Source organism: Tamandua tetradactyla, chromosome 4, assembly GCF_023851605.1.
Source record: "Tamandua tetradactyla isolate mTamTet1 chromosome 4, mTamTet1.pri, whole genome shotgun sequence".
NCBI lineage: Eukaryota > Metazoa > Chordata > Mammalia > Pilosa > Myrmecophagidae > Tamandua > Tamandua tetradactyla.
In genome coordinates, this window is record NC_135330.1 from 26,490,512 (window position 1) to 26,517,753 (window position 27,242).

A 27,242-nucleotide genomic window follows, 5' to 3' on the forward strand; every position below is an offset into this window, starting at 1 on the left:
ACCCCTGAACATGCCCCATGACCCCTCTCCCTGAAGTCAGGCAGTGGGTAATGCCTGCAGGCTGACCCCCAATGTTTACCTTCTCTAGCAGCGCCTGAAAAGAGAAGCCTAAAGTGTCAGCATCTTAGGTTTCCCAGCGACAGCAACTGGGGCTTTGAAGGTTTTCATCAGAAAATTGTGGGCGGAAACTTTCAGGGGTTCGCTTTGAGCCTCTTGAGTCTTCTTAGGTTCAGAGGCAATGTGAGTGGGTGTCTCTCTGAGAAGCATATAGAGAGAACGAAAGAAGAGAACGAGAGCGAGAGGTGTTTCCCTTGGCTGTGGAAACTCTATAAAGAGGGCTCTGGCTTTGCTTCTCTCGAGCAGTCAGCAACAGGAATACCCACTGCTGACACCATAGCCTCCAGGGGATTGAGAAAAAGTGAAATCCTTTTCCTAGGGGCAGACCTGGGTCACTGGCAGCTATGCAGCAGCCCTTAAATTATCCATATCCCCAAATCTACTGGGTGGACAGCAGTGCCAGCTCCCCCTGGACCCCGCCAGGGTCAGTTCTCCCCTGTCCATCCTCTGTGCCCACAAGGCCTGGTCACAGGAGGCCACCGCCGCCGCCACCGCCACCGCCGCCGCCGCCGCTGCCGCCGCCTCCACAGCTGCCTCCACTACCGCCGCCACCTCCAAGGAAGAGGCACCACAACACAGGACTATGTCTCCTCGTGATGTTTTTCATGGTGTTTGCGGCCCTAGTAGGATTGGGTCTGGGGATGTTTCAGCTCTTCCACCTGCAGAAGGAGGTGGCGGAACTCCGAGAGGTAAGGCTGGGCTGTGGATTGCCTTGTGCTGGAGTCACTGGGCCTAAGGCGGCTCTGCTGAGGTGGGACGGGGAGAGCTAGTGCAGTCTACATGGAGCAAGTCTGTCTTGCAAAGTGCTTTTCAACCCCTTTTCCTATATTAGAAGTGGGTTGTTCTAGTCATTCCTTTCTGCAGGTAGAGAAATGCAGACACATTAGAGTGAAAGGAATTTTTTCTCTCTTGTGAAGTATCGTCACCAAAATAGGATTGGCATTATAGTCCTTCCTTTCTTTCTTAATTGGCAAATCAGCCAGCTGGATCACTTAGTGATTCAAGAAAGAAACAGAGCTTTGAGTGTTGCTTAAAAGTGGATTTGTGCAAATGGCCAAACCAAATCTTGAAAATTCTTAAAAAATATTCCAAATCACAGAACTGAGGTGCAGACAGCCACAAGTGCTTGGCCAAAGTCTGGTTTTAGGAGAGATTTTTGAGGCATTTGGATTCTTTTTCTTGGCTTTGGTTTATTTGACAATCCTGTCTCCTTTTAAAGGATTCTACATTTATTATGCTTTTCTCTTTTCCTCTTTCCAGTCTACCAACCAAAGGTATATAACATCATCTTTGGAGAAGCAAATAGGTGAGTCCTTTCATGTATGTACACTGAGTTGTCAGAGATAATCTTCAACATTGAGCCACGTCGGTGGAAAGCCTTGAATTTTGTTGACATTCTTGAGTATATGTATACTACGACAGGGGTTCTGGCTAAATCGAAACCTCTGGTCATTATGAAAGCTGCTTTAAAATGCCAAATGAATTTCATTGTTCAAAATTAGTGTTGCTAAACTCTACACACAGCTCAAAATAGTATCCACTTGACTTAAAATGGGCACTCATAACCTTGGCCCTTTGTTCCCTTAGCATTTGGCTCCAGGCTTGTTCTTGTTCTCAGGATTTCTGGTTCAGGTGCATAAGGTTGTGGCTGTAAATCTTAGGGAAAGAGATGGACATGGAGGCAGTGAGCAATGATTCTAGGAATTGTCCTGTCTGTAAAAGAGATCATTCAAGAGTCAAGCTTTGTTTTATTTTTTGTGTCCTATATTGTGGGGTCACATCTCATTATTTTTCCATGTGAGTCTCCAGTTATTGCAGCATTATTTGTTGAATTTTTATTTGTTTGCTTGTATTTTGGAAAGTGCATGGACTGGGAATCGAACCTGGGTCTCCCGCATGGCAGGCGAGAATTCTACCACTTAATTACCCTTACACCCCCCAAGCTTTGTTTTTAAAATACTTAATAGTATATAAGTAAGCTTTTAAAAAGTAGGCAATCAATTTCTCAATTAGGATGGTTCTTTTGCAGTCACTAAAATGTTTGGCCAAAGAATAGGCATTATTCAAAGTCATGCGCTGCCTTTGTTAATAAAGGAAAATCCTTTGTATAAGACCCTGGACAGGATAGAGGTGAAGATGCTGAACAGGGACCGGAGGTGTCAGGACATAATTTTGGAAGCTGAGGACAGATAGATTTTGGATATTACCCATTTGTCTTAAATTAAGATTCATTGAATTTTAAATTTGGTTAGAGTTGGAAAAGAGAATAGAGCTTATCCAAACCAGCCATCACATTTCTCAGAAGAGAAACAAAATCCCGGACAGATTAGGTGCAATGCTCAAAACCATTCTTCGGAACTGGGACTAGAAGGAAACTGGCTCCGGAAGCCTGATCACCTACAAGCTTTCTAGTCCATTGAACAGACGCCTTGTGAAATAGGGAAACTCCTGTCTCTCTGTGATAGCCAGGGAATGAGAAATAAAGATGAAAAGTAGAATCCCTCTGCAAAGACAATAGGCAAATCTCGTCCTTAGAAACTGGGAAGAAAAGAGAAGGCAGTACTAGCCATTCATTAAATGGAGTCTGTTCTGGTTTCTCAGGATTTTCCTACTGCAGGGGACCCCGATATCTTGCTGCCCTAGAATGTAAGCTCTTGTAGGAGCCAACATGAGGATCTTCTGGTCCCCAGTGCTGGGTCAGAGGCCCTAAGTGTTAGAAAGTACAGAGGTACCCAAGCAGAGTAGAAATATCTGTTAGAAAAAATGAAGACTTTGGAGGACTTCTAAATAGAAATAACTTTAAAAATCAATGGAATGTGGTTGGTGAAACAGTTACTTTACTACTAACTAATTTCTACCCCACTCTCTGGAGTCATTTCAGTGATTAAAAGTCAAATGAAAAAAATGAGTCAGGTCTACCTGCCATGGTAAACTAGATCTTCTCTAGATCAACCCAGAAGAACCTGAAGTTGGTGAATTATCACATGGAAATCAAGTTAGTAACTTTGTGAGTAAGATATAGAAGTGAAAATGAAAACAAGGGGATACCTGTTTTCACCCATCAAAATTGGTAAAGATTAAAAAAAAAACCTGAAAATACACAAATTAGCAGAAATGTGAGAGGAAAGGTCTTATTCACACATTAGTTGACACAGTGGGAATGTATGATTTTCCTGAAGAGCAATTTGGAAATATATTTCAAAAGTTTAAAAATGTTAATTTGCTTTGAAATTCCATCACTAAGAATTTATCTTCAGAAAATAATCAAAGATGTGCCCAAAGATTTACAAATAAAGATGTTCATTGCTTCCTTATGTGATTATTTATAATAAACAATTCTAAAGAAACTTAAAAGTCTTACAATAAGGAATTAGTTAAATACATTGAGGTATATTCAGATGAGAGTATAATACATAGCAGCTAAAAACCATGTATTAGAAGAGCATTTAATACCATGGGGATTGTTCAATGTGTGTTGTTAGAAAAAAAAAAAGCAAGTTATAAAACAATATTTTAGTTTAATAGTAGCTCCATAAATACATATGCATTTTTTTTAAGTTTATAGAAAAGATCTAGAAGCATTTATATTTCGACTTGATAATAGTGATTTTTTTTTTGTAGGAGGTACTATAATAGATATTTAAACTTTCTTTTTCCCTTTTTTTTGGCATTTCCCTTTTTTTTCCAGAGTTAACTCATTAAATCATTTATTCATTCTCAAATGTGTTTGGCATGCCTCCTATGTGCCAGGCTGGGTGCTGGGATGATGCCCGATATCAAGAGACCAGGGGCCTGCCCTTGTGGAGCTTTTGGCATAGTGAACAAGTTAAACAAAAGCAAGTAAACAAACAAATAACAATTTCAAATTGAAGTAGGTGTGACCTAAGTTAGAGTGGTCTGCAAAGTTCCTTCTAAGGTGATGTTGTTTATGCTGCCCCCTGAGCTATAGGGAGCTTGTCAAGTGAAGAATTGTGTGTACGTGTGTGGGGTGGGGCGGAGTGAGCATTCCAACAATGGAAATGGCATGTGCAAAGACCCTGGGGCAGAGAATAGTTATCAGGAAAGCCTAGGATCTATTTCCAAATTATTTATTCTTATATAAATCCAGCAGATTTCTTGTTGAGTACTTTCCATGAGAATAGCATTGTACTATGAGATATATAAAAATAGGCAAAGTGTGGCCTCTGACCCAATTCGGGTTAGTACATGACTGAATGCCAGATCAGCTGCATAGATGATTTGCACTATAGAAATGAAGAGGAAACTTGGTTTTGCCTTTCCTGTTCATTAACACCTCATTTGTGGTGGGTGATTTTGTGTCACTAAAGAGGTAATGATTGCTCAGTAAATGTTCTTAGTTAATTGGGCCATTCTCACATCATCTGTGAGTTTCACAGGTCAATCACAATGAACCGGCTAGGAATGAGCACCTTTCTATGAATCAATCTTGAATTTCTTGGTTAGTTGAATTTTTTAACTAAGTGGTAGCTACACCTTGGTTGAGAATTTGAAGTCAGAGAAATATTGCCTAATTTGGGAACTACTGTGTATTTTAACTTCAATTCAACTTGGCCAGTATTCACTGGCCACAAGCCTTGTGTTAGAAACTGGGTTAAATACACGGGTGGATTCAAAATCTATTAAGAAACTTGCCATTTATTTGGGGGAGGGGGAGTGGGAATAAGACAAAAAAAATTTGCCACAGAATAGAGTAATCTGAGCTGCCAAGAGAGATGAAGTTAGAGTACTTCCAGGTTTCAAAGGAGGCAAAAATCTGATTAGAAAAACCTGGGATGGTTTCTGAAAAAAAGTGCTATTTCAGATGGTCCTTGAAGGAGTGTTAGGGATTTGGCAAAGAGATCTGCTTGGGAGGCAGTTCCAGGTAGAGGGAACCATATGCACAAAGTCCAGAGGCAGAGAAGCTGGAATATGTTCAGGTCAAATGAGAACTCTTGTGGCATGGGAGTGCTTGCGTGAGTGAATAGAAGCAACAAGCTGGACAGGCAGGCTGAGATCGGGTGATGGTGGGAAACGTGTATAAAATTGTATTTTCAGGCAACAATCATTAAAAGTGTCTGTGGCCTTAGTTATATGATTAGAACTGTGCTTTAGGATAATCAATTTGGGACAGATTTTAAAATGCCTTTGGGTGGTCTTAGGGCAGGCCATGGTGGCTCAGCAGGAAGAGTTCTTGCTGGCCATGCTGGAGACCCGGGTTTGATTCCCAGTGCCTGCCCACGTGAAAGAAAAAAAAAAAGCCATTGGGTGAAGATCTGGTGGCCCAGTAATGAATGAACAGGTTTCTGCAGCCTCTGTCCTGCAGTATCCTGGGGCCAGCAGATGTAGGGTGCAAAGACACGTGGATGTGGAATGAGGAGCCCTGAGTATCAGCCCTGTCTTTGACACTAAGTAGCTGGGTCTTTATGGACCAGTCACCTAACTTCTAAACTCTTTTTTTTTTTCACCAACAATAAGGTGGGGACAAAACTCCCTGCTTCAGAGGGTCGTGGGAAGTTTAAGGCAGTACCCATAGGACAGCTCTTTATAAATAACCTTTCTATTAATTGCATTTTATAATATTATAATACATAGTTTTACCTATGCCAGTCTTAATTTGATTGATTTTTTGTCTCTCTGTTTCTAAATACAGGCTTGGTTAAGTCCTCCTATCTGGAATTACATGATTAATATATGTTAGACTGCTGCAATATATGCTTTTAAAATCTCCTTTAGTTAAATACTCTGTTTAAAAACACACCAAATAATAGTTGACATGCCATTTTTTACACCTCTCTTTCATTTTTCTATGATACAGGTCACCCCAGTCCACCTGCTGAAAAGAGGGAGCTGAAGAAAGTAGCTCATTTAACAGGTATGTATCTGAATGACAGAGCATAAGCAGCTGGGATTTGGGAGAGAAAGCCTTTGGCAGAAAGCAGAATTCATTCCCATGCACTGTGGAACAATATTTGGAATCCAAGAGCAGTGACATCTTCCTATTAGGTCAACCTCTCTAACACATATGGAGCACCCTCTCTGGGCAAGGCCCAGTTCTAAACTCTGGAGAGCCAGAGCTGATTACAGCATGAGCCCTGCCCACAGGGAGCTCACTCTTTTCAATCATTTCAAAGACCCTGAGGGGATTAGGTCCTGGAGGTGGGAACTGGCAAGGTGAGGGGATGATGAATTATTTTAATCAGTGCTTCCCTCTGCTCTGTCTAGCAGTAGAAATGGAGGTGAGAAGGCAAACAATCCTGGTCCTTGTGAAACTTCAATATGTGACAGCTTAGAGAGTGAAATGATTTGCTGGCAATATGGCATAGGCACTCCTAGTGCAAAGTCCATTAACACGTGGGCCACCACAGAAAGTGGTGGGCTACTATCCCTGGAATTATTTAGATGGAGGCTGTTGAATGCTCCAGTTTAGATCAATAGACGTTTCTTTGAGCATCTGTGGCGTGCCAAGCCTTGGGTCATGAAGAGTAAGGAAGGACTCCTGGTTTTGCTTTGGAAACTTAGTTTCTTGGCTTTGTGAGCATCCCTGGTTGAAAGCACCTCTCTATTTGATTTCAGGCAAGCCCAACTCCAGGTCCATCCCTATGGAATGGGAAGACACCTATGGAATTGCCCTGGTCTCTGGGGTGAAGTATAAGAAGGGTGGCCTTATGATCAATGACACAGGGCTGTACTTTGTGTATTCCAAAGTGTATTTCAGGGGCCAGTCCTGCAACAACAAGCCCCTGAGCCATAAGGTCTACATGAGAAACTCTAAGTATCGCCAGGACTTGGTGCTGATGGAGGAAAAGATGATGAACTACTGCACTACCAGCCAGATGTGGGCCCGCAGCAGCTACCTAGGTGCGGTGTTCAATCTCACCTCTGCTGACCATTTATATGTCAATGTATCTGAGATCTCGTTGGTCAATTTCGAGGAATCTAAGACATTTTTTGGCTTATATAAGCTCTAAGAAAAGCACTTTGGGATTTTCTCCATTATGGTTTCTTATTACAGGCACTGAAAATGTTGTCTTGAATGAAGGTCTTTTTAAATCCACTTGAAGTCAAGTGAGAAGACATGAACCAAGAGGACCTTAAAACCACAGGGTCCAGCAGGTCTTCAGTCCCTCACCTCATCTAAAGTCTATGATCCAGAAAGAAGGAGAAATATGACAGGAGGATATAAAACTCTGGGATGCTATGTGAAGATGCCAAGGAAGGGAAGAGCAGCTACCAGAGTGATTCTACAGTCATCTAAAGTTGCCATGAACATTTTGGCACTTTGAAAAGGAAACCATTCAACTCACTTCTTGGAGTGGATGTACTCACTACCTCAGGAAAGGCTGTTTTTCAGATGTGTGAATGTGACATGAGTGAGTAAGGGATAGAAAAAAAGGAGGAGGCTTGGAAGATAAAGAGACTAAAAGTATTGCTTGAACCACCAGGTGATGTTAATAGAGAAGCAAAGGCGATCTTCTGGGAACTCAGTTCATTCCCTAAACAGCATGGGTATATCCAGTGCAATTGCAGGGGTGCGTGTGTGCGTATGTGCATCCGATATCCAAAAGTCGGTATAGTAATATGCTGCCCTTTATTATTCCAGGGAAAATTAATTCTTTTTGTCCTATGTGTGTGTATGCGTGCGTGTGTGTGTGTGTGTGTATGTGTGTGTGTGTATTACTAGAAGAGTCACACAAATTGAGAGAATTTGGAAATTGTGAAGAACATTCTAGGAAAATATGGTTGTGTTTGATGGTAGATTTTTAAAGTTTCTTGGCAGCCAACTCTAATACTCTTAAAAAGTCTTTGATTGTTTTCCCTGTAATATAAACAATATTTATATGCATTTTTAGTAAAAAAGTACATGTAATAAATACTATATTGTAGAATACAGATAAACATTATTAATGTGCTTTCTGGAAACCATTAAGATTTGGGGTTTTCCATATTATTTGTTTCTTCCATGGCTTCTTCAGACATTGTGACTTAGGGCCACTTTAAAAGGAATTTATTGGGATGGGAAGAACTGTAAAGTAAATCTTTCATCTTTGCCATACCCTCCTTCCCTCTCTGACTCCTCTTGCCTCTCTATTTCCCATTACCCAGAGTTTCAATACAAAATACAATTACTAGTGTTAAGCTCACACAATTTTCCATATATATGATGGCAATTTGTCTTTTATAGAAGCAGAGCCTTGCATGGTACAAAGGGCACAAACTTTGTACTTACAAATTCTGGATTTGAGTCTTTGTTCCATCTCTTACTAAATATGCAATCTATGAATATGTCTCTCGACCTTTCTTGTATAAAAAAGAACTAATATATATGTAAAGCATCTGTTAGTATAATATCAATAACTTAGCATTGTTTGTTGCATTTTAACTCTTTTCGTTTACTTCTCCCTACGATGATTTCCCCTGAGACTCATCATCACTAGAAAATACAATCTTTCCTTTGGAATCTGATTTGTGACATCTTATTTTCATCACATCCTCTCCTATAATTCCAATTTGCATTTGCCCCTACATTTTCTCTCTTAATTTTCTTTTTACCACATTGAGACTGCTAATTAATAAACTGATTTTCTCATATATGTCAGCTCCTTCATTGTTTTCACCTTTCTCTCTGTTCAGTTTATATTCCATTATCTTTCCATAAAATTACTACCTTGGAAAGACTCTCAATTCCAGAATACCAATTTTCTCCATTGTATTTACCTTTTAAGAATTCATTTCTTTTAAGTTGACATTCAAGTAGCTGGACATTGCTGGAGAAAGATTACACAAACATGATGACTGTCATTTTCTTTTTATTTATCTTATATTAATAATCAGCTAGCCAATTATTGATATATCACTGATTTGTTTCTGTTTTTTGAATGATCTGAATTAATACATGCACCGAGTTCAAATTTTAAAAGTTACACAGGATATATGATGAAAATAAATCCTCTTCCTTCTCTGTCTTCTGAACCTGTTTCTGTCCCTAGACAGGATCATTCTTTCCTTATGTAGACTTTCAGAGATGGTCTATGCATAAATATGACATCGTTTGATATTATATTGGATCTGTTGATATTTTGGGCTAGATAATTCTTTGTTGTGGGGGTTTTCTTGTGCATGGTAGGATGTTTAACAGCAGCATCCCTGGCCTAAAATATCTCCAACAAAATTACCTCTGGTTGAGAACCACCATTTTTATTAATGATCACAGATCTCAAATGAGCATTGAACACTGCCTGGCACCTTTTCTTCACTTCCCTACATAGAATGTTTTTTCAGTCTTGAAGGCAATTATATCATATTTTTTTCCTTTCACACTAACCACATCCCCTCCTCCCACCCTATAATCTCACTTCCCACCACTTATTTCTGTATCATCTCTTTCTTCCATTCTGGTAACAACGGAGGAAAAAGATGACCTCTCCATTTGTGCAGTAGACTCACCCTGTCTTTCCCATACTGGGCCCCTTTTTGGAATTTCTTCACTCTTCTGAATCTGTAAACTGTTTCTATCCATGAAATGATTTCCACCAGTATATATTTATGTTCAAGTATTCCCTTTCATTAAAAGCCAAACCCAAACAACACAGATAACCTTTCTTCACCCCTCATCTTCCTCAGTCATATTTGCATTTCTCATTTTCCCTGTAGAGATGTACATCTGAGAAGGTTGTCTCCACACACATGGGCTCCATTTCCTTTTCTTGGAACAGTCTCCAGGTTTTTTGCGTGGCTGGCTTCTTCTTATCTTTCAGGACTTAATTTACATGTCACCTCCTCTGATCATCGTAGATAGAGCCTCACTCCCCTTTCTCATTTTATTTTGTTTCTCTTCATTTTTTTCTTTAGTAGCTATCATCGGTTGTGATTATTTTATTTATTTGGCCATCTAAAAAAATGAAAAGTTCCAAAAAGCAAGACCTTTTCCTCCTTATTTATCACTGCCTCCTCAGCACCTAGCCCAGTGCCTGGCACATATTAGGTGCTCAATAAATATTTGTTGAGTGATTAAACTTGATTATAAGGTAGGTGTCTCAGCTTTGGGTATGTGGGTATGTTTTTCAGAGTAGTGAATCTACTTAGTATTGCCTTGTGATTACTAGTGTTTATCCAGCTTTGAGTAGATTATCCAAAGTGAGTTTAGGGAAACAGTTGGAAAAAGAAATAATATATGTTGATTCATATCATTGGAAAACAAAGATATATTTGGTTCCTGACATTACCAGAAGTTAGGCAGGGGAGGGTCAAGGGAAACTGCTGTATAACCAGAGCTAAAACTGTCATCTAGAAGGTACTTTATAAATATTTGTTGATTAAATTAACCAAAGTTCCAGGTTGGGGGGGGTATCATCTGCTCCCCAAATCCTTATCTTCACTTAGCACTTAGCACTTTCAAATGGTCCGTTTCCATGGAGAAAGTCAAAGAAGTAGCCCCACTTTCTTCTGGCTTGTATTCCCAGCCCTCATGGGTTTATCCTCCTTCCCCTTTCCCTTCTCTTTGGCTCCAGCCATTAAGTATGTAAGATCCAAGGGTCATAGGAAGTTTGCTGGACCAGTTTTTGTCAATGGATCCTCTGGTGAGTGGTACTTAAGCAAAGAAGTGGGAATTGGGAATGGGGCTGGAAATCCTGAGATGACCTAATGCCATCAGCTAGTGATACTATTGCCACCTTCATGAGGGATAAGTCTGGGCTGTAGTAGGATGCCCTTGGGATTTTCCAAAGATAAGATAGTTGCTTTAAGTACTGATTCTAGAGAACAGATGTTAACGCTTATATAGGAACCTTGAGTTATTTTCCTTTACCTCATTAAGAACTTAAGGAATGTCAAAAATCCAAAATTTGTGAATGTACTCATTGAAAATGGGATCTGCCATTGTTCCTTTCTGAAATGCTAACCCAAGTAGAACACTGAAAAACAAAAAAAAAGGCCACATCTGGTTCAGTAGTTTGAGGTTTTCTTTCTTTTATACTTTTCAAACAACTAAAAACACACAAAACCCATGTCTTTCCTTAGCCCCCCAGAGCGGTAACTTTGTATTCTCTGAAGTAGGTTTGACTTACCACAGCTTACCAGGAAAAGAACTCTACTGTGGTCATTATGTGACAGTGACTCATGCGAAACAATCACTCATCAAAAGAAGGGAGCTGACGATAGAAGGTTGGACCCTCAAAGCCAGAGTGTAAGATTTCTTTAGGGGTTTTGCCTCAGATACTACGTGATCCTTGTCTAAAGAAGTGTGCTGGCCCTACACTAGACCACATTTTTCAAAAGAGTCTGGGCAAATTCTGGTGTTCATAGGTATACATTTTTGCTCTTCCTACTTTTCTTAGTGTCGGGTCATCACTCAGAGGTAGAACTGACATGATCCTATACGGGTGGAATGAGAACCTCATTCCTTGGGGACTTTAGGCTCATAAACGAACCCTGTTCAGAAACAGTAAATCCATTGATGGCAGCCAGGGACTTTTGGGATTCATCTGGAAACCAACCAGCTATGGAAATGTAAACAGCTAAATGGCATTCTGCTACCTAGAATTCGCCCAGAAGATGGGGAACCAATACCTTAGTGCTGATTTTCTAACTTTTTCCTAAGTTTCCCCTTCACTGGGAGACATTTCTCTGCAGTTACTGCGGGTGTATCTTCAGAGAAAAGGGCAATGTAGATGTGCCCCACCTGGAGGATCCTTTATTTCTACGGGGTCACGCTTTCTTCTAATTCTCAAAAAAGAATGACATGAGCCTCCATCTCGCATTCTGTGGGAAGCCCAGTCTTTTCTCCAAATTTTCTGGGAATTTCAGGATAGACTCTCATTCTCGTGGGCAGTCTACACTGTAGCAGCCTTCCTGGCTCTACGCTGGATTCCGGCAGTGGTTTCTGTCTCGGCTCCTGTCGTGGGGTACCATTATTTCCCTCCAGGCACCACTACCACAAATTACTGTGGATAGACAAATTTTACTGACGATTTACAGGTAATAGAGACAGATTTTTAGGATGTGGTGATATCTAACATTCAATTTTAGGTTAGGTGACATATACTGTATGTGTTGTAAAGTAATCTGTCACTACTATCTCCTTAAATGGGTCATCCCCATATTCTAGTATTTGAAAGTAAACATAGTATTTTTATTTATTCATTCAAGTGTTTATTGAATGTCTATCATGATTAACAACTTCATAAGCATTGTAGATACAGTGATAAAGTCCCTTGCAGAGCTTATATCTTAGTAGAGGCATTGTAAATAGGCAATAAAAAGAAGAAAATAAATATATTATAATTCATGTGATGGTAAGTCCTATTGAAAATGAGTACTGAGAATTAACAAACAACTGACAGACAATATATGTTGGCCCTTTGAAGTATCTAGAGATGAACAACTGTAACTTACTCAACTTGTTTCTTTGATACTGACGCTTCGGTTTTTGTTCTTTTTATTTAATTTTTTGTGTAGACAGGCATTGGGAATCGAACCCGGGTCTCCAGCATGTAGTTGAGAGGTGAGAACTCTGCCTGCTGAGCCACAGTGGCCCTCCTGACACTATGTTTTTTTACCCACATAATCTTTACTGTGTTATTGGACAGTCAGGAGTTAATTCAAGACTGGCCCTGTTTATATGCCCTTACTTTATCAGAGGTGCAGGACTTTGTCAGTTCTTAATAGCCCTAAATGGCCTGTTTAGTTTAGCTTAGTCTCTTAGTTTGTTATCTCATGTTAAGTGATTTACAACAGTTTAGCTTAGCCTCCTTATTTATTATCTTATGTGTATTCATTCAACTATTTACAACTCTACTGTAACCTATAACCATATATATATGTATTATCACAGCCAGACTTTTTCAGTTTCTAATAGCCTGTTTTTTTAGCTTAGTCTCTTTACTCATCACCTTATGTTAATTGACTGTAACCTGATGCTTATCCCATCGGTGCCCTGGTTTAAACACTTCCAACTGAACCAATCAATCAATGTCTCCCAACATCACTATTTCCACTTCTCTTTATTTGAATTTCATACCCCCCATCACCACCACACACACACAGATCTCTCCAATTCAGGGCTGGTGTGTGTGTGTGTGTGTGTGTGTGTGTGTGTGTGTGTGTGAGGACAGATCTGATGTATTAACCCCTTGTTCTCCCCGCCTTGTGCAATCCTAGTAAAGGCTCTTTCTGTTTTTGAAATCCTGGTGCCTCATGATTAATCATTGAGTGTGTTGGGCAGGTTACCCATGTCTTGTCCAGCAACACTCTGAAAAGAAATTAAGCAAGGTAAGGTGGTAGAGAGTGTGGAGGAGGTCGATTGTTTGACCAGTGGTGAGGAAGCAAGCCATATGGATGTCTAGGGTAGAGTATAGCAAGCATAGAAATTATGAGTGCAGTCCTAAGACCTAAACAGTGTTTGGTACATTTGAGGCCATTGTGCTGTAATGGAGTAAGCTGGAGAGAAACTGATAGAAAAAGAAGTTGGGGACATTGCCAGGGGCCAGATAAGGTACAGCCTTAAAGGCCTTAGAATGGAATGTAGATTTTATTCTAAGAGTGATAGAAAGTCATTGGAGGGTTGAGAACAGAAAGTGATATGATCTAATTTTCAATGTAAAAGGAATTCTCTTGTTTATTGAGGACATACAAGGGTGTGTTGTTTTAGTATCCCAGCTGCTAAAACAAATACCATAAAATATATTGGCTTAACAAGAGGAATTTATGGCTCATGGTTTCAGAGATTAGAAAGCTTGCTTTCTCCTGGAGGTTGGTATCCCCTGGCTGGCTGGCTGACAATCTTTGGGGTTCCTTGGTTTTTCCATCACATGGCAATGCACATGGTGGCATCTTCTCACTAATTTCCAGCCTCTGGCTACTCCCCATGGCTTCTTTCCATATCTCATTTTCTTTGCTTATAAGGACTTCAGCCATGTTGGATCAAGACCCATCCTCATTCAGTTTGGGCACATCTTAACTAATAATATCTTTAAGGTCCTCTTTACAAATGGGTTCAAACCCACAGGAACAGGGTTTGGGACCTGAACATACCTTTGGTGGGGAGCAAGATTCCAATCCCCAATATAGATCAAGACTCTGAGTTGGAAGACCAATAAGAAGGCTACTTCAGCAATCTTGAGGGGAGGTGGTGGTGGCTAGAACTAAAGTGTTGATAATGGAGGCTTGAGAAGTTGTTTGATGTTAGAAGAACCAGATTTGTTGATGTATTGGATGTAATATGTGAGAGAAATTATAATTCTGTGATTTTTTTGTTATGAGCAATGAGGTGGATGGTGGTGGCATTTATTTTATTAGGGTTTTACCCTTGTCATGTAGGAGGAACAATTTGTGATGGAGGCAGAGATCTTTGTTTCCTCTACACTTTCTTGTGTTTGTACCAAACAAGGGCAAGCTCATCACCTGATAGTCAAAGACACAAAGGCCGGCTAGCCTTTGGGTTCGGCTTGAGTTCTGTTATATTGGACATAATTTCTGTGTAAAAACCCTAAAAAGGAAGGAAAAAAGTACAAAGATTGCTACATATAAATCTGAAACTGCCTAGTTGCAAAAAATTACTCATCCATTTCTTGGGTTCAGGAATAATCTTAGAACTAATATATAGTAACTTTGCTTCTAAGCAGAAGTCCTTTTTGAAGGACTTACTTGAAACACACAGCCCTTATTTGAAAACTTCTTATACAAGGTTTCAACAAATTGTGGGAATGTTAATTTCTGTACTGGACTTATTACACTTTAGAAAGTTCTTTCTTAGATTTAACTGAAATCCTCTGTACAGTCAATTCCACACATTGGCCCCTGTTCTTAACTGTGAACAGAGATAAAATAAATCTACCACCTCCTCAATATAACAAACCCTAAAATAGTTGAAGACTGTTAATGTTTGCTCCAGGTCTTTTCTTATGTTTTTTAACAGCCCCTATTATCTCAACTACTGCTTAACATTTTTATAGTATTTCATAGTTTATGCAGCTTTCTCATGTACCTTATCTCATTTAATTTTCAATATAATAATCTATAAGGCAGATCATTATCTAAATGAAAACAACTGGAATGCCAAAAAGTCATCATAAGATTCACTCAAGGTGACATCACTAATGAATGGTATAGCTGAAAATTAACCCTAGGTCTTCTAATTCTAAATCTTATGTTCTTTCCATATGCAAAGAGATTTAGAACTATATCTTAAATGATAGCACTCATCATGAGCCACATCACTTTACTTTTCAGTGACACCTCTCATACTACACTGATCTCCTTGTATTTCAAGCACTTTGCCTAATATCCATACAGTGTCCTATGCATTATATATATAAAATATTTGATATCATGACAGATATAATAGAATTTCAGAGATGAGAGTTGTTCTTAGGTTGTCTTTAGTTGATACCTAAGTGTACTAGTTACTCTATGCATTATGATCTATCTGAATCACCTACTAATGTCTCTTTGCCACCAATAGCATCCTGGTTTTTATGAGGTGAGATGGAAAGAGATTGAGCTTGGGGGACAAGAAGGCTTGTGCTTGAATCTAGCCTTTTCTACTGAATCATCTACATATGTGACCTTCAGTAAGTCACATAAACTCCTTGACATTTAGATGTCTCCTTTGTAAAATGCTGATGCAAGTCCTCATTCTTATGACCTTATAATGTTGCTAATGCCAAATGGAATGAAGTCACTTTGTGATTTGGAAAATCCTCCTGAAGGGAGGTGGGTGGAATCAGTATATTCCTCAACAATTTTCCTGATTAAGTCACTGTAAAAAAATTCTTACTGGTCGTTGTGGTGTTTCCATAAAATTGATGACCCATAATCCTACATATAATCCTATTAAACATAAAAACTTCAGTTAGGAATAGCAGCTAGGTAAATTCATACCCTGAGGTACAAAAATAAAAAGAATAATATCTTACATTTGCATAGACTTCAACACATGTTCTCCAATGTCTCTTGCTTTTACTGTAGCACATTCAGGCGGTATGTGTCAGATTCTCCATCAGGGTTAGTTGAATGTAATGAATAAATTCTGTGCTCATTATATTCATGGCCAAGTGTGATTAGTCACTTTGGTGCTTATATCTTTAATCCTGAAATGCAGTTTAAGGGGATGATATTTAGATGTTTGAATGGAGATACATAACACTCTAAAAATCATTAATGATCTTACGTAGAGCTAAAACCCTCAAATTAACCCAGGGTCATCTCAGCAAATGTGAGCTGCTGAGGGAATTCCCCTCCTCCAGCACTGCTCACCCAGAGAAGATAGAACTGTTTGGTTCTTATGTAGTAGCCCTGACTTTCTATGGGTGAACCACTTCAAAGACAATTTGGGTTGAAGTAAGAGACCCTTGGTGTTAGTGAGTTTTAAAAGCTTCTTTATTTTATATAAGACACCATATAGATCATAGGCAAGACAATAACCTTTGAAAGGAGGCTAGAGATGCAAAGCCTTATATTGGGGTCTCAAGTGTTTCTCTGTGAAAGGATTCTTTGGTTCATTTGGTTTAGGGCCTAGTTTTCTCACGTACTTCACCTTAGCACTACTCCCGTACCACTTTCAGTTTGTGGAAGGGTAAGCGCAACACAGTTTTGGGAAAGGAAGTTTCTAGAAGTTGTTTCTGATTGGAGGAGATGTTAACTAGAAGATTCAGGAACATACAAAGAAGCTTGTCTCTGGCCTTAAATAAATGAACTGGGATTCTAGACCTTTGCAACAGAGATTAAAGACTACAGATTGAAGAGCCTAGGCACTCTGTTAACATGAAGTGTGTGTTATTCCCCTCACCCCATGTCTTCACTGAGCAGAGATAACAGCCTTGAACTAGATGGTGAGAAAGAGACACACAGGTGTTAAACAGAAATCTGAAGTGTGAGCTAGAAGGGGAGGTAAGTCTCAAACCTCAGCATCCTTTTTGCATCATAGGGGTGGGTTGTGCTTTGGCTTCTAAAAATCCTGGAGGCCTCTGTAGGGGTCTGTGAAGGGCGGTGCAGAGAAGAAAGCCAGTCGGGGGACTGAGATGGGTCAGGTGCTCTTTAGTGCTCTGTTACTGTTTCCCTGTTGCGGTCGACTAGGCCTACGGATTGGCTCTTCCAGACTTTCAAGGAGAATGTGAAAACACTGTTTCTGTTCTAGGAAGGGAGTGGGAGTGCAATCAGTGGGGGAGGTTGGCCAGATTGCTAGATTCATAATTCACTTTTGAAAGGAATTTATATGTGGTACATATTTTCTCTGGCCAACAGCCAAGCCCACATTGTCGTATCTTATGGTTCACAAGATCCATAAGAATATCAATTTTTTTATTAAAAAATAATAGGAGACTTATTGCAGGACTTATTCTTGCCCGAAGCCAAATTTTGAAGTATAGAAATAGCAATAATAGTTTCAATTTATAGACTGCCTCTGTGTAGGGATTATACAAAGCACCTTGCATTTCTGTGTCCTAATCCTCACAGCCCCATAAGGCAAGAATTACTACCTCCATTTTCTAATGAAAAAGAACAAATGATAGAGGTTCAGCAGGATTCTATAACTACCAAGGTCACACAGTGGCAGAGCTAGGATTCAAAATCTGGTTCGTCTGATCTAAGGAATCTTACCAAAGAAGGTCATAGTGTAAGAATAAAATTAAGTTTAACTTCCACACAAGATGGCACAGGAAAGGGCTGCAGGACAACTCAGTCTTGCAGGTAGGGAAAGAGAAAGCTTCTGATGCAAGCCTAGAATTGGTATCAAATAGGTAGAAACAAGTTTAAATAAGTAATGGCCAGAGTCACTGAAATGTAAAACATGATAAAAAGTGGGAACCTTCAGTGGGAAATTTGAATTAGTTAGACTATCTGGATAGGCTAACCTCTGGAGTATCCAATCAGCAGAGAAACAGGGGAGGGAGCTGTGTGCTGGGCTTAAGGAATAAATACTGCTGCTTTTGGTTGCTTGGGGCATCAGCCATCATTTTTCTGCAGAGCGCCCTTTCTTGCAAGATGGTGAATAAATTCTTTTCTTCTCCACAATCCGGTATTTATTCTCTTTCAGATATGGCTTTCATTCTAATAATAATGCCCCTTTATGACAACAATATTCTTCATTAATTAAAAAAAACATTTATTGAGCACCTATTAGATGGGCAGAATAGAAAATAACGCAAATAAGTTCCTTGTTCCCATAAAATTATACCTGTGAAATTGCAATGGTAAACAGCTTTACTAACCATCTTGATTTGCTTGAGCTCCCTTTTTACTCAGAAAACTGTAAAGAAGAAACAGAGGACAGCAGGGGCAGATTGATATGCCAAAGATCTCTTGCAGTGCTCAGAGACTCTTGCCTTTGGTAGGCAAGAAACACTGTAAAAAACAGGTCGAACTGATGTCAGCAAGTCTGCTAATCCTTACCAAATAACCACAGCTTTACATAAATATCCTGCGTGTGTGGTTCACTGAAGGGATCATGACCCAAGAACACCCTGCTTCAGGCAATTCACACCCCTCCCCCTTCACAGTTCACGTAACTCACTGCTTCTCTGCAACTCAGGACTGCCTCACCCTCCCCATTTTCCTACATCCTCCCTTTGTGCCAAATAGCCACATAAGCTGCCTCTCTGAACCCAGCCTTTGAGCAGAAAACCTCCTTTTAGTGCTGCTCTGTATTAATGCTACTTTAGCTCAATAAACTTCTTCTGTACTTTGGTCCTCAGAGGCTATGCATTCATTCTGTTTTCAGTGTAACACATGCTAGGTGAGGGAGGTAGGGGTGGAGTGGTGATAATCAGACAAGCAAATAAATAAATGTATTAATAAGGAAATAATCAGATAACGATAAATGGTATGCTGAGAATTAAAAGAGAGACTGGATATCTACATTAGAGGGAAGACCTTTCTGAGATGCCATTTAAATTGCCAATAGCCATAGATGCAAAGATGAGGTGAATCTAATCTTTTTCAGACATAAAAAACAGCATACCTTAGTACCTAAAATTCCAGTAGGTTCCGTAGCCACTGTGATAAAAAAAACATTTACCCCTCAATAGATTTTCAAACACCCCTCTGAGGGGAGGGAGATAGGGGGTGTGGCTTCCTCCTTCCCCTCTCTTCTTGAAAACCAGCGAAGACTGGCCCTAAAATGGGAATGACCTTGGCATGTAGAAGGAATAGAGTAAAGGGTGGATCCTGTGGCTGGAGTAGGGTTATGGCAAGAGGTGGCCCAAGAAAGGAAGACAGGGCCCTAGATCAGGTAGGGTTTTGCAAACTGATGTGAAGGATTTAGATTTTACTGTTAGTGCTGTGGGAAGCCACTGGTAGAGCATCGTCCAAGGGAAATTGGAGGGAAGTGGAAAAATTTGATGTATGTTTTGGTCGTCGAGTTCCTAGGCTTGCAGATTGGATGTTGGGTGAATGGAAAAGAGATAAATCAAGGATGGCATCTAATATTTTTTACTGTGTATCCTTCACAGAACTCACCATATTTACACACTGGACTCTTTCCCTCTTTTTTTTATTACTATAACTAGATCCCTGTCTACTTTTATTCTTATCCTCTATAAACACGTGTTGAATGAATGTTTGATTGGAACAGTTTGATCCTTCCTCTTACCCTCTGCACACACATCTATCTCATTCTTTTTAATGTTGTATGGATGGATAATCATAAGATTTAGTCAATTTTCTATTAATGAACATTTAGGTTTTTTCCAAAATTTTGCTATTTCAAAAAATGTTGCAATGACTGCTTTTAAATACATGTCCTTGTGCATTTCTGCTAGCATTTCTCTACAATGGAATTGTAGAGTTGGAAAGTCTAGACTTAAGCTATGTATTCTAAATCTTGATAGGTATTGTCAAATTGCTGTTTCAAAAGTTGTACCAATTTATACAGTCACCACCATTGGGTGAGTGTGTCATTTCTTTACACTCTGAGGCCTATTGGACCTTAATATTTGTAAACATTTTTGCAACATAGACAAAATAAATCTCACTGTAATTTGTACTTAAAAATATATCTGAGGTTGAAACTCTTTAAGTTTTAGTTTTATATGTTCCCATTTGTATTTCTTCTTCTGTGAACTAACGTATATAATTTACCCATTTTTAAAAAATTAATTTTAATTTAATTTTTATCTCTTTATTACTGATTTATAGATGCTCTTCATAGGGTTTGAGTATAACCTTTTATCTATGACAAATGTTTCCTGCATCCTGCATTCATGCATCTGTTAATTTTTTCCATGCAGAAATGTTTATGTTTTTTAAAGAAAATCTATTGTTTCCTTGTCACATTTAGACTTGTATCACCCCAAAGGTATAAATATATTCTGTTTCTTCTAAAATAAAGTTTTCCTTGTACTTTAGCTCTATAATCTATTTAGAAGCTATTTTTATATGGTATGAGGTAGGTAATAAACTTAATAGGTTAAGTAAGCTTAACCTAAGTAACGTTACGTTTTTATTTCTCTTCCATTTGAAATGACAGCACTGTCATAGACCAAGTATCCCTTTATGCCTACTTTTAGATCTGGACTACTCCATTCCTTTGATCTCTTTGTTAATTGCTGGAATGCTTACTCACTATTTTAATTACTGCACTTTTGTGATTTTATATTTCAAAATTTCCTATACAAGCTTTGTATATTTACTTTTCAAATAGACTTTATAATGAACTTGCCAAATGCTTCCCGTCCATTCCTGCCAAATCTTATTGGACTTTTGATTGGAATTACATGGACTTATTATAATTTAATTTGGGGAGGACTTGACAGCTTTAAACCATGCAGGCTACCCTTTTAGGAAAATATAGTACAGTGCAATATTTATTCAGGTCATTTTAAATTCCTTCAAAAAAGTCATTTTTCTTCATATGGCTTTGTGCACTTCTTAAGTTTTTTCCTTTGTATATATGGTTCTGTATCTGGCTTGGATTTTTGTCTCTATTTCTCTTTTTTATTCCTTCTATCTCTGTGGCCCATACCATCTCAAAGGATCTTGCTGTTAGATTGTTATTGACTAATACAGAATCAAACGGGTATTAACGAAGGCCTTGGTTGACAATGAGGGAGCTAATTAATGATCTCGCTCTTGGTGAGTCCTTGCAATTTCCCTCCTTGTCTTGGTTCCAGTAGACTACGTGAACCAGGCTCCCAGGGGCACTGGTGGGAGATTGGAGGGTAGAGGAAGGGAAAAGTCCAGGTACTTCTCTCCTTGTCTCCCTGTCTGATACAGTGACTCCAGCAGCACTTGCATCTTCTCCTTGACTCTCCATTGACTCCAGCTACCACCTAAGAGGCCAACTAGAAAGCTTCTGCCAGATGGTCCTTGGGTTTCAGTAGCACCGCCACCCTCGCTGTCCTCCAGCCTACTGGGGCTAGTTCCTTGCCATGTCTACTTCCCAGGTACTTGTGCAAATGCTTGCCATTTCAGATACTTAGAATGGTGTCCTTTTTCCTACTTAGATCTGACTGATACACACCTTTTCAGAAAGATTAATGAATATAAATAATCTATAAAGTATGTGAATGATTAGGACTACTGGGAGGATTTCAGTATTCAAATGTTGGGGACTGAGATTCTGCAGCTGGCGGTAGAGAGGGGAAAATAAACAGGTTGATGAGGAGGGAAGAGAGGGGAAGTTCACAATTATTTAACAGTTTGCTTTTAATAGTGACCATGCTATGCACTTTCTTACTACAACCTTGCGTGGAGATATGATCATTTCCATTTACAGATGACAAAACATGGATGAGAGCTCAACCAGTAATGTTATTCAGTAAGTGATCAAGCCATGGGCTGCCCAGCTTCAAGGAGAGTCTTTCCACTACACAGCTTTGCTTCTGAGAACCTGAAGAAATGAAGCTTTAATCTTATTGATGAAATTGATATTAAACAGACTGTTTTTCCTAGTTCTCCTGCCTTCTTCCCCACACTAACCACTTTGTGGGGCTCAGGATGGTTCTTTCTTTATACTGGTTGGCTCTTGTCTATCTGTGTCCTTGTCAATCTGTCTGTGTCTTGAGAATGTCTGTAAGCTAACAATGCCTGTTATTTTAGTGATAGGTAGTTTGGTGTCTTTAAGAAAAAGGGTTCACTCAAATTTGTCTCGGTGTCTTTAAAAAATCTAATTTTACTTTTTTATCAGATAAAACTGAAATTTGGCCAAAACAGGCCACCAATGTCCAGACTCATTGAAGATAATCCAATAGGCCATGTTTATCTCTGGCAATGTTGGTCCACTTCAGGGATTTTTCCTCTACTTTTGACATCCCTGCCTCAGTGTTATACCACACCAGACCAGGCAACTTCACTCCTTTCAGCCTTTTCTGTTATCAAAACTTATCCTTCTTGAATTTTATCCTTTCATTTGCTAATGGGAAGCAATCAGATGAACACAAAATTAACTCTGGAGAAAGTGTTAAAGTGTAACTTCTCTTATGTAGCTTAGTGCCTGCACATGTCAAATGTGTCTTCATAGGGCCCATAAGGAGTATTGCTAATTGTGAGAATTGTAGTAACTACATAGGTGAGGTAAAGAGAGCCTTTGGGATGGATGAGCCTTTGCTCTCACTCCTAGATAAGGCATTTGGAGCCCATCTGCTCCATTCATGGGTTTTGTATCCAGATCTTGGCTTTTTGGTACGATATGGTTTGGTATAATATGGCGCTCTCAGTTCCATAGGAATTTCTAGGGGCTATGTGGAAGAGAACGCACACACAAGTGCTTTATAAAGTTCTGTGCATTGGACTTGTCTCAATGATTTTTATGAGGAGTCAGAGAGCTCTTGAGTTTGGTGTGTCTCCTGAGTCATGCCTCCCTGACTCTAGGTTTAAGGTGATCAGTTTCATACTAGCACACTGCATAGCAGGACAGTCTTCCTCGATGGACTTCATATGGGTTAGCTGAGGTGGACTTGGGTTTAAAGGGGATCTCAGGGTAGAGAGGCAAGAAGCTGGTCTGAGGAATCAAGAGTCAGGACCCTACTACTAACCAGCATGATCATTTACCTGACTGGTTGTCTATTTTCTCTCTCAGGAAATGAGCATTTAGACCTGACCTTCTTAGCTTTATTCCATCTCTGCGGGACTCTGAGGGTTGGGGTTAAGGAGTCACCTTTAGGCACAGGCATTTCCTCAGGATTAAAGGGATCTGAACAGAGAACTAACAGCAGCTAGCTTCTCTTTCAGGGTGTAGGCAAATCTCTGTAGCATTCAGACAAGCCACTCAGCACTCTCTTCTTCCATACAAACAGGGAATAGTGCAGATCAAGTAAAGTCTAAACAAAGAGAATGCAGGGGGTTGAGGAAGGGAGGGGTTATAAAAGTGGTAGGTTCACAGCTCAAAGAGAGATCGTCTTTCTTGTTCACCTAGGCATTCTCAGCACCTCGCACTGAGATGGCCTGAAATAGGCGCCCAGTAAGATTTATTGAATGAATGATACTTTGACTGTTATAGCAAGATTGCAGATGTAATCTCTCTCTCTGGTGGATTGTGATACAGATCAAATTTCCTTGTTATGTGAACTATCATCATTCGCATTTTCAAATTGGGTACACTATGTTCCCAAATCCACGGGGGTTTACATTCTAGGAACTTCTCTTACAGTTCTAGGACAAGAATACCCATCACTTGCTGCAATGATTATAGACTGTTTAAATGACAACTTCGGTAACATCATTGATCGCAAGTCCTTTTTATCACCTTTGTGATACTCAATGATAGAACCTTATAAAATATCTGAATTGGTTTAAGCATTTCCCATTCATTTGGGATTAGAATGTCTCACATTTAAAGTAAATAACACTGATCTTTAAAATTCTTGCTTCTTGGTATTTTATTCACTTATAAATTCATTCATTCATTTATTCATTTAACAAATATTTAGAGGGCTTACTCTGTTGGTATGGTGACACTTGTAATGCAATAGAGAAGACAACAGCTAAGTTTCCTGTCCTCATTACCTTCTTATGGTGATTCTAGTCCTCCTTATTCTCCTTTCACTCCACTGTAAACATGCCAACCATTCCAGAATTTTTCCTGCTAAGCTTAATTATATCCTTTTTTCTGAGCATTGAAGACTCACAACACAAAAGAATGTGATTTTGCCATATTATGCAATAAATGCAAGTGATGAAGCAGGAAGCTTGGGGACTTGGGGAAAGAATCATTTCTTTTCATATTATTGGATTTTCTTAAGCTTGCATCCTACCCCTGACAATAATCGAGATATCAGTGCATCACCCAGCCATGCTTAGCCACTCATTACCTCCACTGAGAGCTTGTCTTAGGGGGATTAGTAGTGAAAGACCACAGACTGTAGAAGGAGGAATATGTGTTCTACACACCCCTGCTTTTATTTTACCTTTTTTGAAAATGATTCCAGTGATTTTCTTGCTAAATCCGATCTACACTAAAACTTTTTAAAAGTTACATATTCATTCAACAAATGTTTTTTAAATACAATTCTCTTGAGATACATTCACACACCATATAATCATCCAAAGTGTACAATCAGTGGTTCACAGTATCATCATACAGTTTTGCATTTTTACCACAATCAATTTTTGAACATTTTCATTACTCCCCCAAAATACATATATGAATAAAAATAAAAATAAGCATGTAAAAGTACACCCCAAACATTCCATGTCCCTTGCCCCCATTATTTATTTATTTTTTTGTCCTTATTTTTTTACTCATCTGTCCATACACTGGATAAAGTGAATGTCAGCCACAAGGTTTTCACAATCACATGATCACACACTGCAAAAGCTATATGGTTATATGATCATCTTCAAGAATCAAGGCTACTGGAATACAATTGAACAGTTTCAGGTATTTCCTTCTACCTATCCTAATGTACTAAAAATGGGTATCCATATAATGCATAAGAATAACCTCCAGAATGAACTTTCAACTCTATTTGAAATCTCGCAACCACTGAAACTTCATAACAAATGTTCTTTGAGCATCTACTCTGTGCTAGGCTCTGAGAGATAAAAGAAATTGTCTTTGTTCTCAAGGAGCTAATAGGTTAATGGTGAGGTGGGAATAGCACACACACAACAAATTCCATGTGACAAATGCTGTGAAAAGTGTAAACACAAAATGCCATGACAACACCAACAAGAGGCCATTAATTCAGTGTTAAGTGGGCAGAGAAGGCCTAAGTGAAGCAGCTTATTAAGTTGCTTGGGGAAGAAAGGGCAAAGTCATGAAGGGGTGAGAGAGTCACCCATTTTATATAGAGTGTATAAAGTTCACGGGAACTTCAGAGAGTGTCTAAGTCTATATGAGGGATTCATTGATGGTCAAGTGTGTGTTTAGATGGAGGGTCTAGCATGTGCAAAATCATTGAGTCATGAAAGAGCATTGGTTGTTCATGGAAATATAAAGAAATTAATATTGCCTCAGTGAAAAAGCATCATGGTGATGGCAAGGGTCAGGGAGCATGTTGAGAGACAAGATAGGGTAGGTAGCAAAGATTCAATCACAAAGGAACTTGTTACTTGCACAAATGAATTTTATTTTATCAATTAGTCCTTAGGAATCAATGAGAAATTTTTAGCAGGGTAGCAACACTTCTACACATGTAGAAGTAATCATTTTGGCAAGATAACTGAGACTTGACATTAAAGGCAAGAAAATCAGTAAGAAGGCTCTTATACTACTTCTATTGATAACTATGGATTGTTGTCATTTGTCAACTCGAACTCTGTTAGGCACTTTACCTATTTGTTTCATTTTATCCCATGCCAATTTATGCAGTGGCTATTATTATCACATTTTATAGCTGAAGAAGCTGAGACTTAAAGAACTTAATTTATTTGTCCAAGTTCACATAGTGAGAGAGTAGGTAAAATGAAAATTAAACTCAAGTCACCAGACTGACAGGTTTCCAAAATTGGTACTCTTTCCACTCTGATATTTGTCTTCCATGCCTGCCCAGGAAAGGGATGATGAAGGCTTGAATTAGAGTGGTGACAGTGGAGAAGAAGATGAGAAGCCTGATATAAGAGATTTTTAGGACTCAATGATTAACTAGATGTGGGGGTAGATAAAGTCTGGGCTTATGCCCAGGTTTCAGGCTTGGAAGATTGGAAGGGCAGTAGAGACATTTACCAAGAGATGTAAAACAGTAGAGGGGCTGGGTCTCTGGGGGAGATTATGAGTTCAGTTTTGGTTTTTTAATTTTTGGTGCCATTCATGAGATAAAGAACAGAGATTGTTGGAGAGCTGTATGGCATGTAGTGAAAGGATAAAATGGCAAGGGGAGATGAAGATCCTGGTAAGAGAGGTATTTAATTTATTTCCCAGAGCACTGGACCTGTGCAATATTTATGGATGTGATAAGTCCCTGAATCTTCATGGGATATAGCTCCCATCCTGTGGAGTGCATGTGTCTTACCAAAGCCTCCAAAATACTTGCTACTTCTTGCTCACTTTGGCTTATTAGCATGATGCTATCTATAGGACAGTCCAAGGTGATGTTCTGTGGAATGTTCAGATGGTCCAGGTCCCTTCAGATTGTGTTATGACAGAGGGTAAGAGAGTTGATTTGTCCTAGGGCAAGACCATAAATGTAGCCTATTGTTCTTTCCATGTAAATCTGAACTATTTCTGATCTGCCATCTTGATAGAATGGAAAAGAACTCAATGACATGTAGCTGAGGCTGTGTTAATCTTCTCTAACAAAGATGACACACCTGTCACAGCAGCTGCAGTTAGGGGCACGATTGACTGAGTTTTCAGTAGTCTACTGTTATTCTCCAGGATCCATATAATTTCTTTATGGGTCAGACTGGTAGATTAAATGGAAATATGATGGGGAATTTCTCCTAGCATGAGAAATTGTTTCGACTTACTCTCTTGGCTGAGGAATGGTGGTGGTAGAGTTTAAGAGGCTTCCACTTGGCCTGCTATGTGATACCTTGTGAATGACCCTAGTTATTGGTCTGGTGGCCAGGAGAAGAGGTGGGTGTAGATGCTGATTAATCTTTGAAAGACTTATTTTGCAAGACAGAAGCTTCTGTATCATTTCAAGCAAGGGGGGAGTTCTAGCCTTTAACAGGAAGGAATGAGCCACCACTGCAGACCCAGAAAAGTCAAAAGAATTTGATGTTTCAAAGTTTTTGAATGCATTGACCCA

General features: G+C 39.3%; 1 protein-coding gene across 1 annotated transcript; it reads left to right on the forward strand.

The window, feature by feature from the left end:
* The first annotated feature begins 249 nt into the window (after nucleotides 1-249).
* Nucleotides 250-8,633, forward strand: FASLG (Fas ligand). Its single transcript, XM_077155754.1, has 4 exons — nucleotides 250-806; nucleotides 1,378-1,423; nucleotides 5,933-5,989; nucleotides 6,691-8,633. The coding sequence occupies exons 1-4, from the start codon at nucleotides 462-464 to the stop codon at nucleotides 7,083-7,085; spliced, it is 843 nt and encodes a 280-aa protein (XP_077011869.1). The 5' UTR covers nucleotides 250-461; the 3' UTR covers nucleotides 7,086-8,633.
* The last annotated feature ends 18,609 nt before the right edge of the window (nucleotides 8,634-27,242 follow it).

Excerpts from the sequence above, each read along its gene's own strand:
- FASLG (XM_077155754.1), top strand. The coding sequence starts at position 462 with ATGCAGCAGCCCTTAAATTATCCATATCCCCAAATCTACTGGGTGGAC. Across the intron at positions 1,424-5,932 it reads ATCTTTGGAGAAGCAAATAG|GTCACCCCAGTCCACCTGCT; the intron begins GTGAGTCCTTTC and ends TCTATGATACAG. Across the intron at positions 5,990-6,690 it reads GAAAGTAGCTCATTTAACAG|GCAAGCCCAACTCCAGGTCC; the intron begins GTATGTATCTGA and ends ATTTGATTTCAG.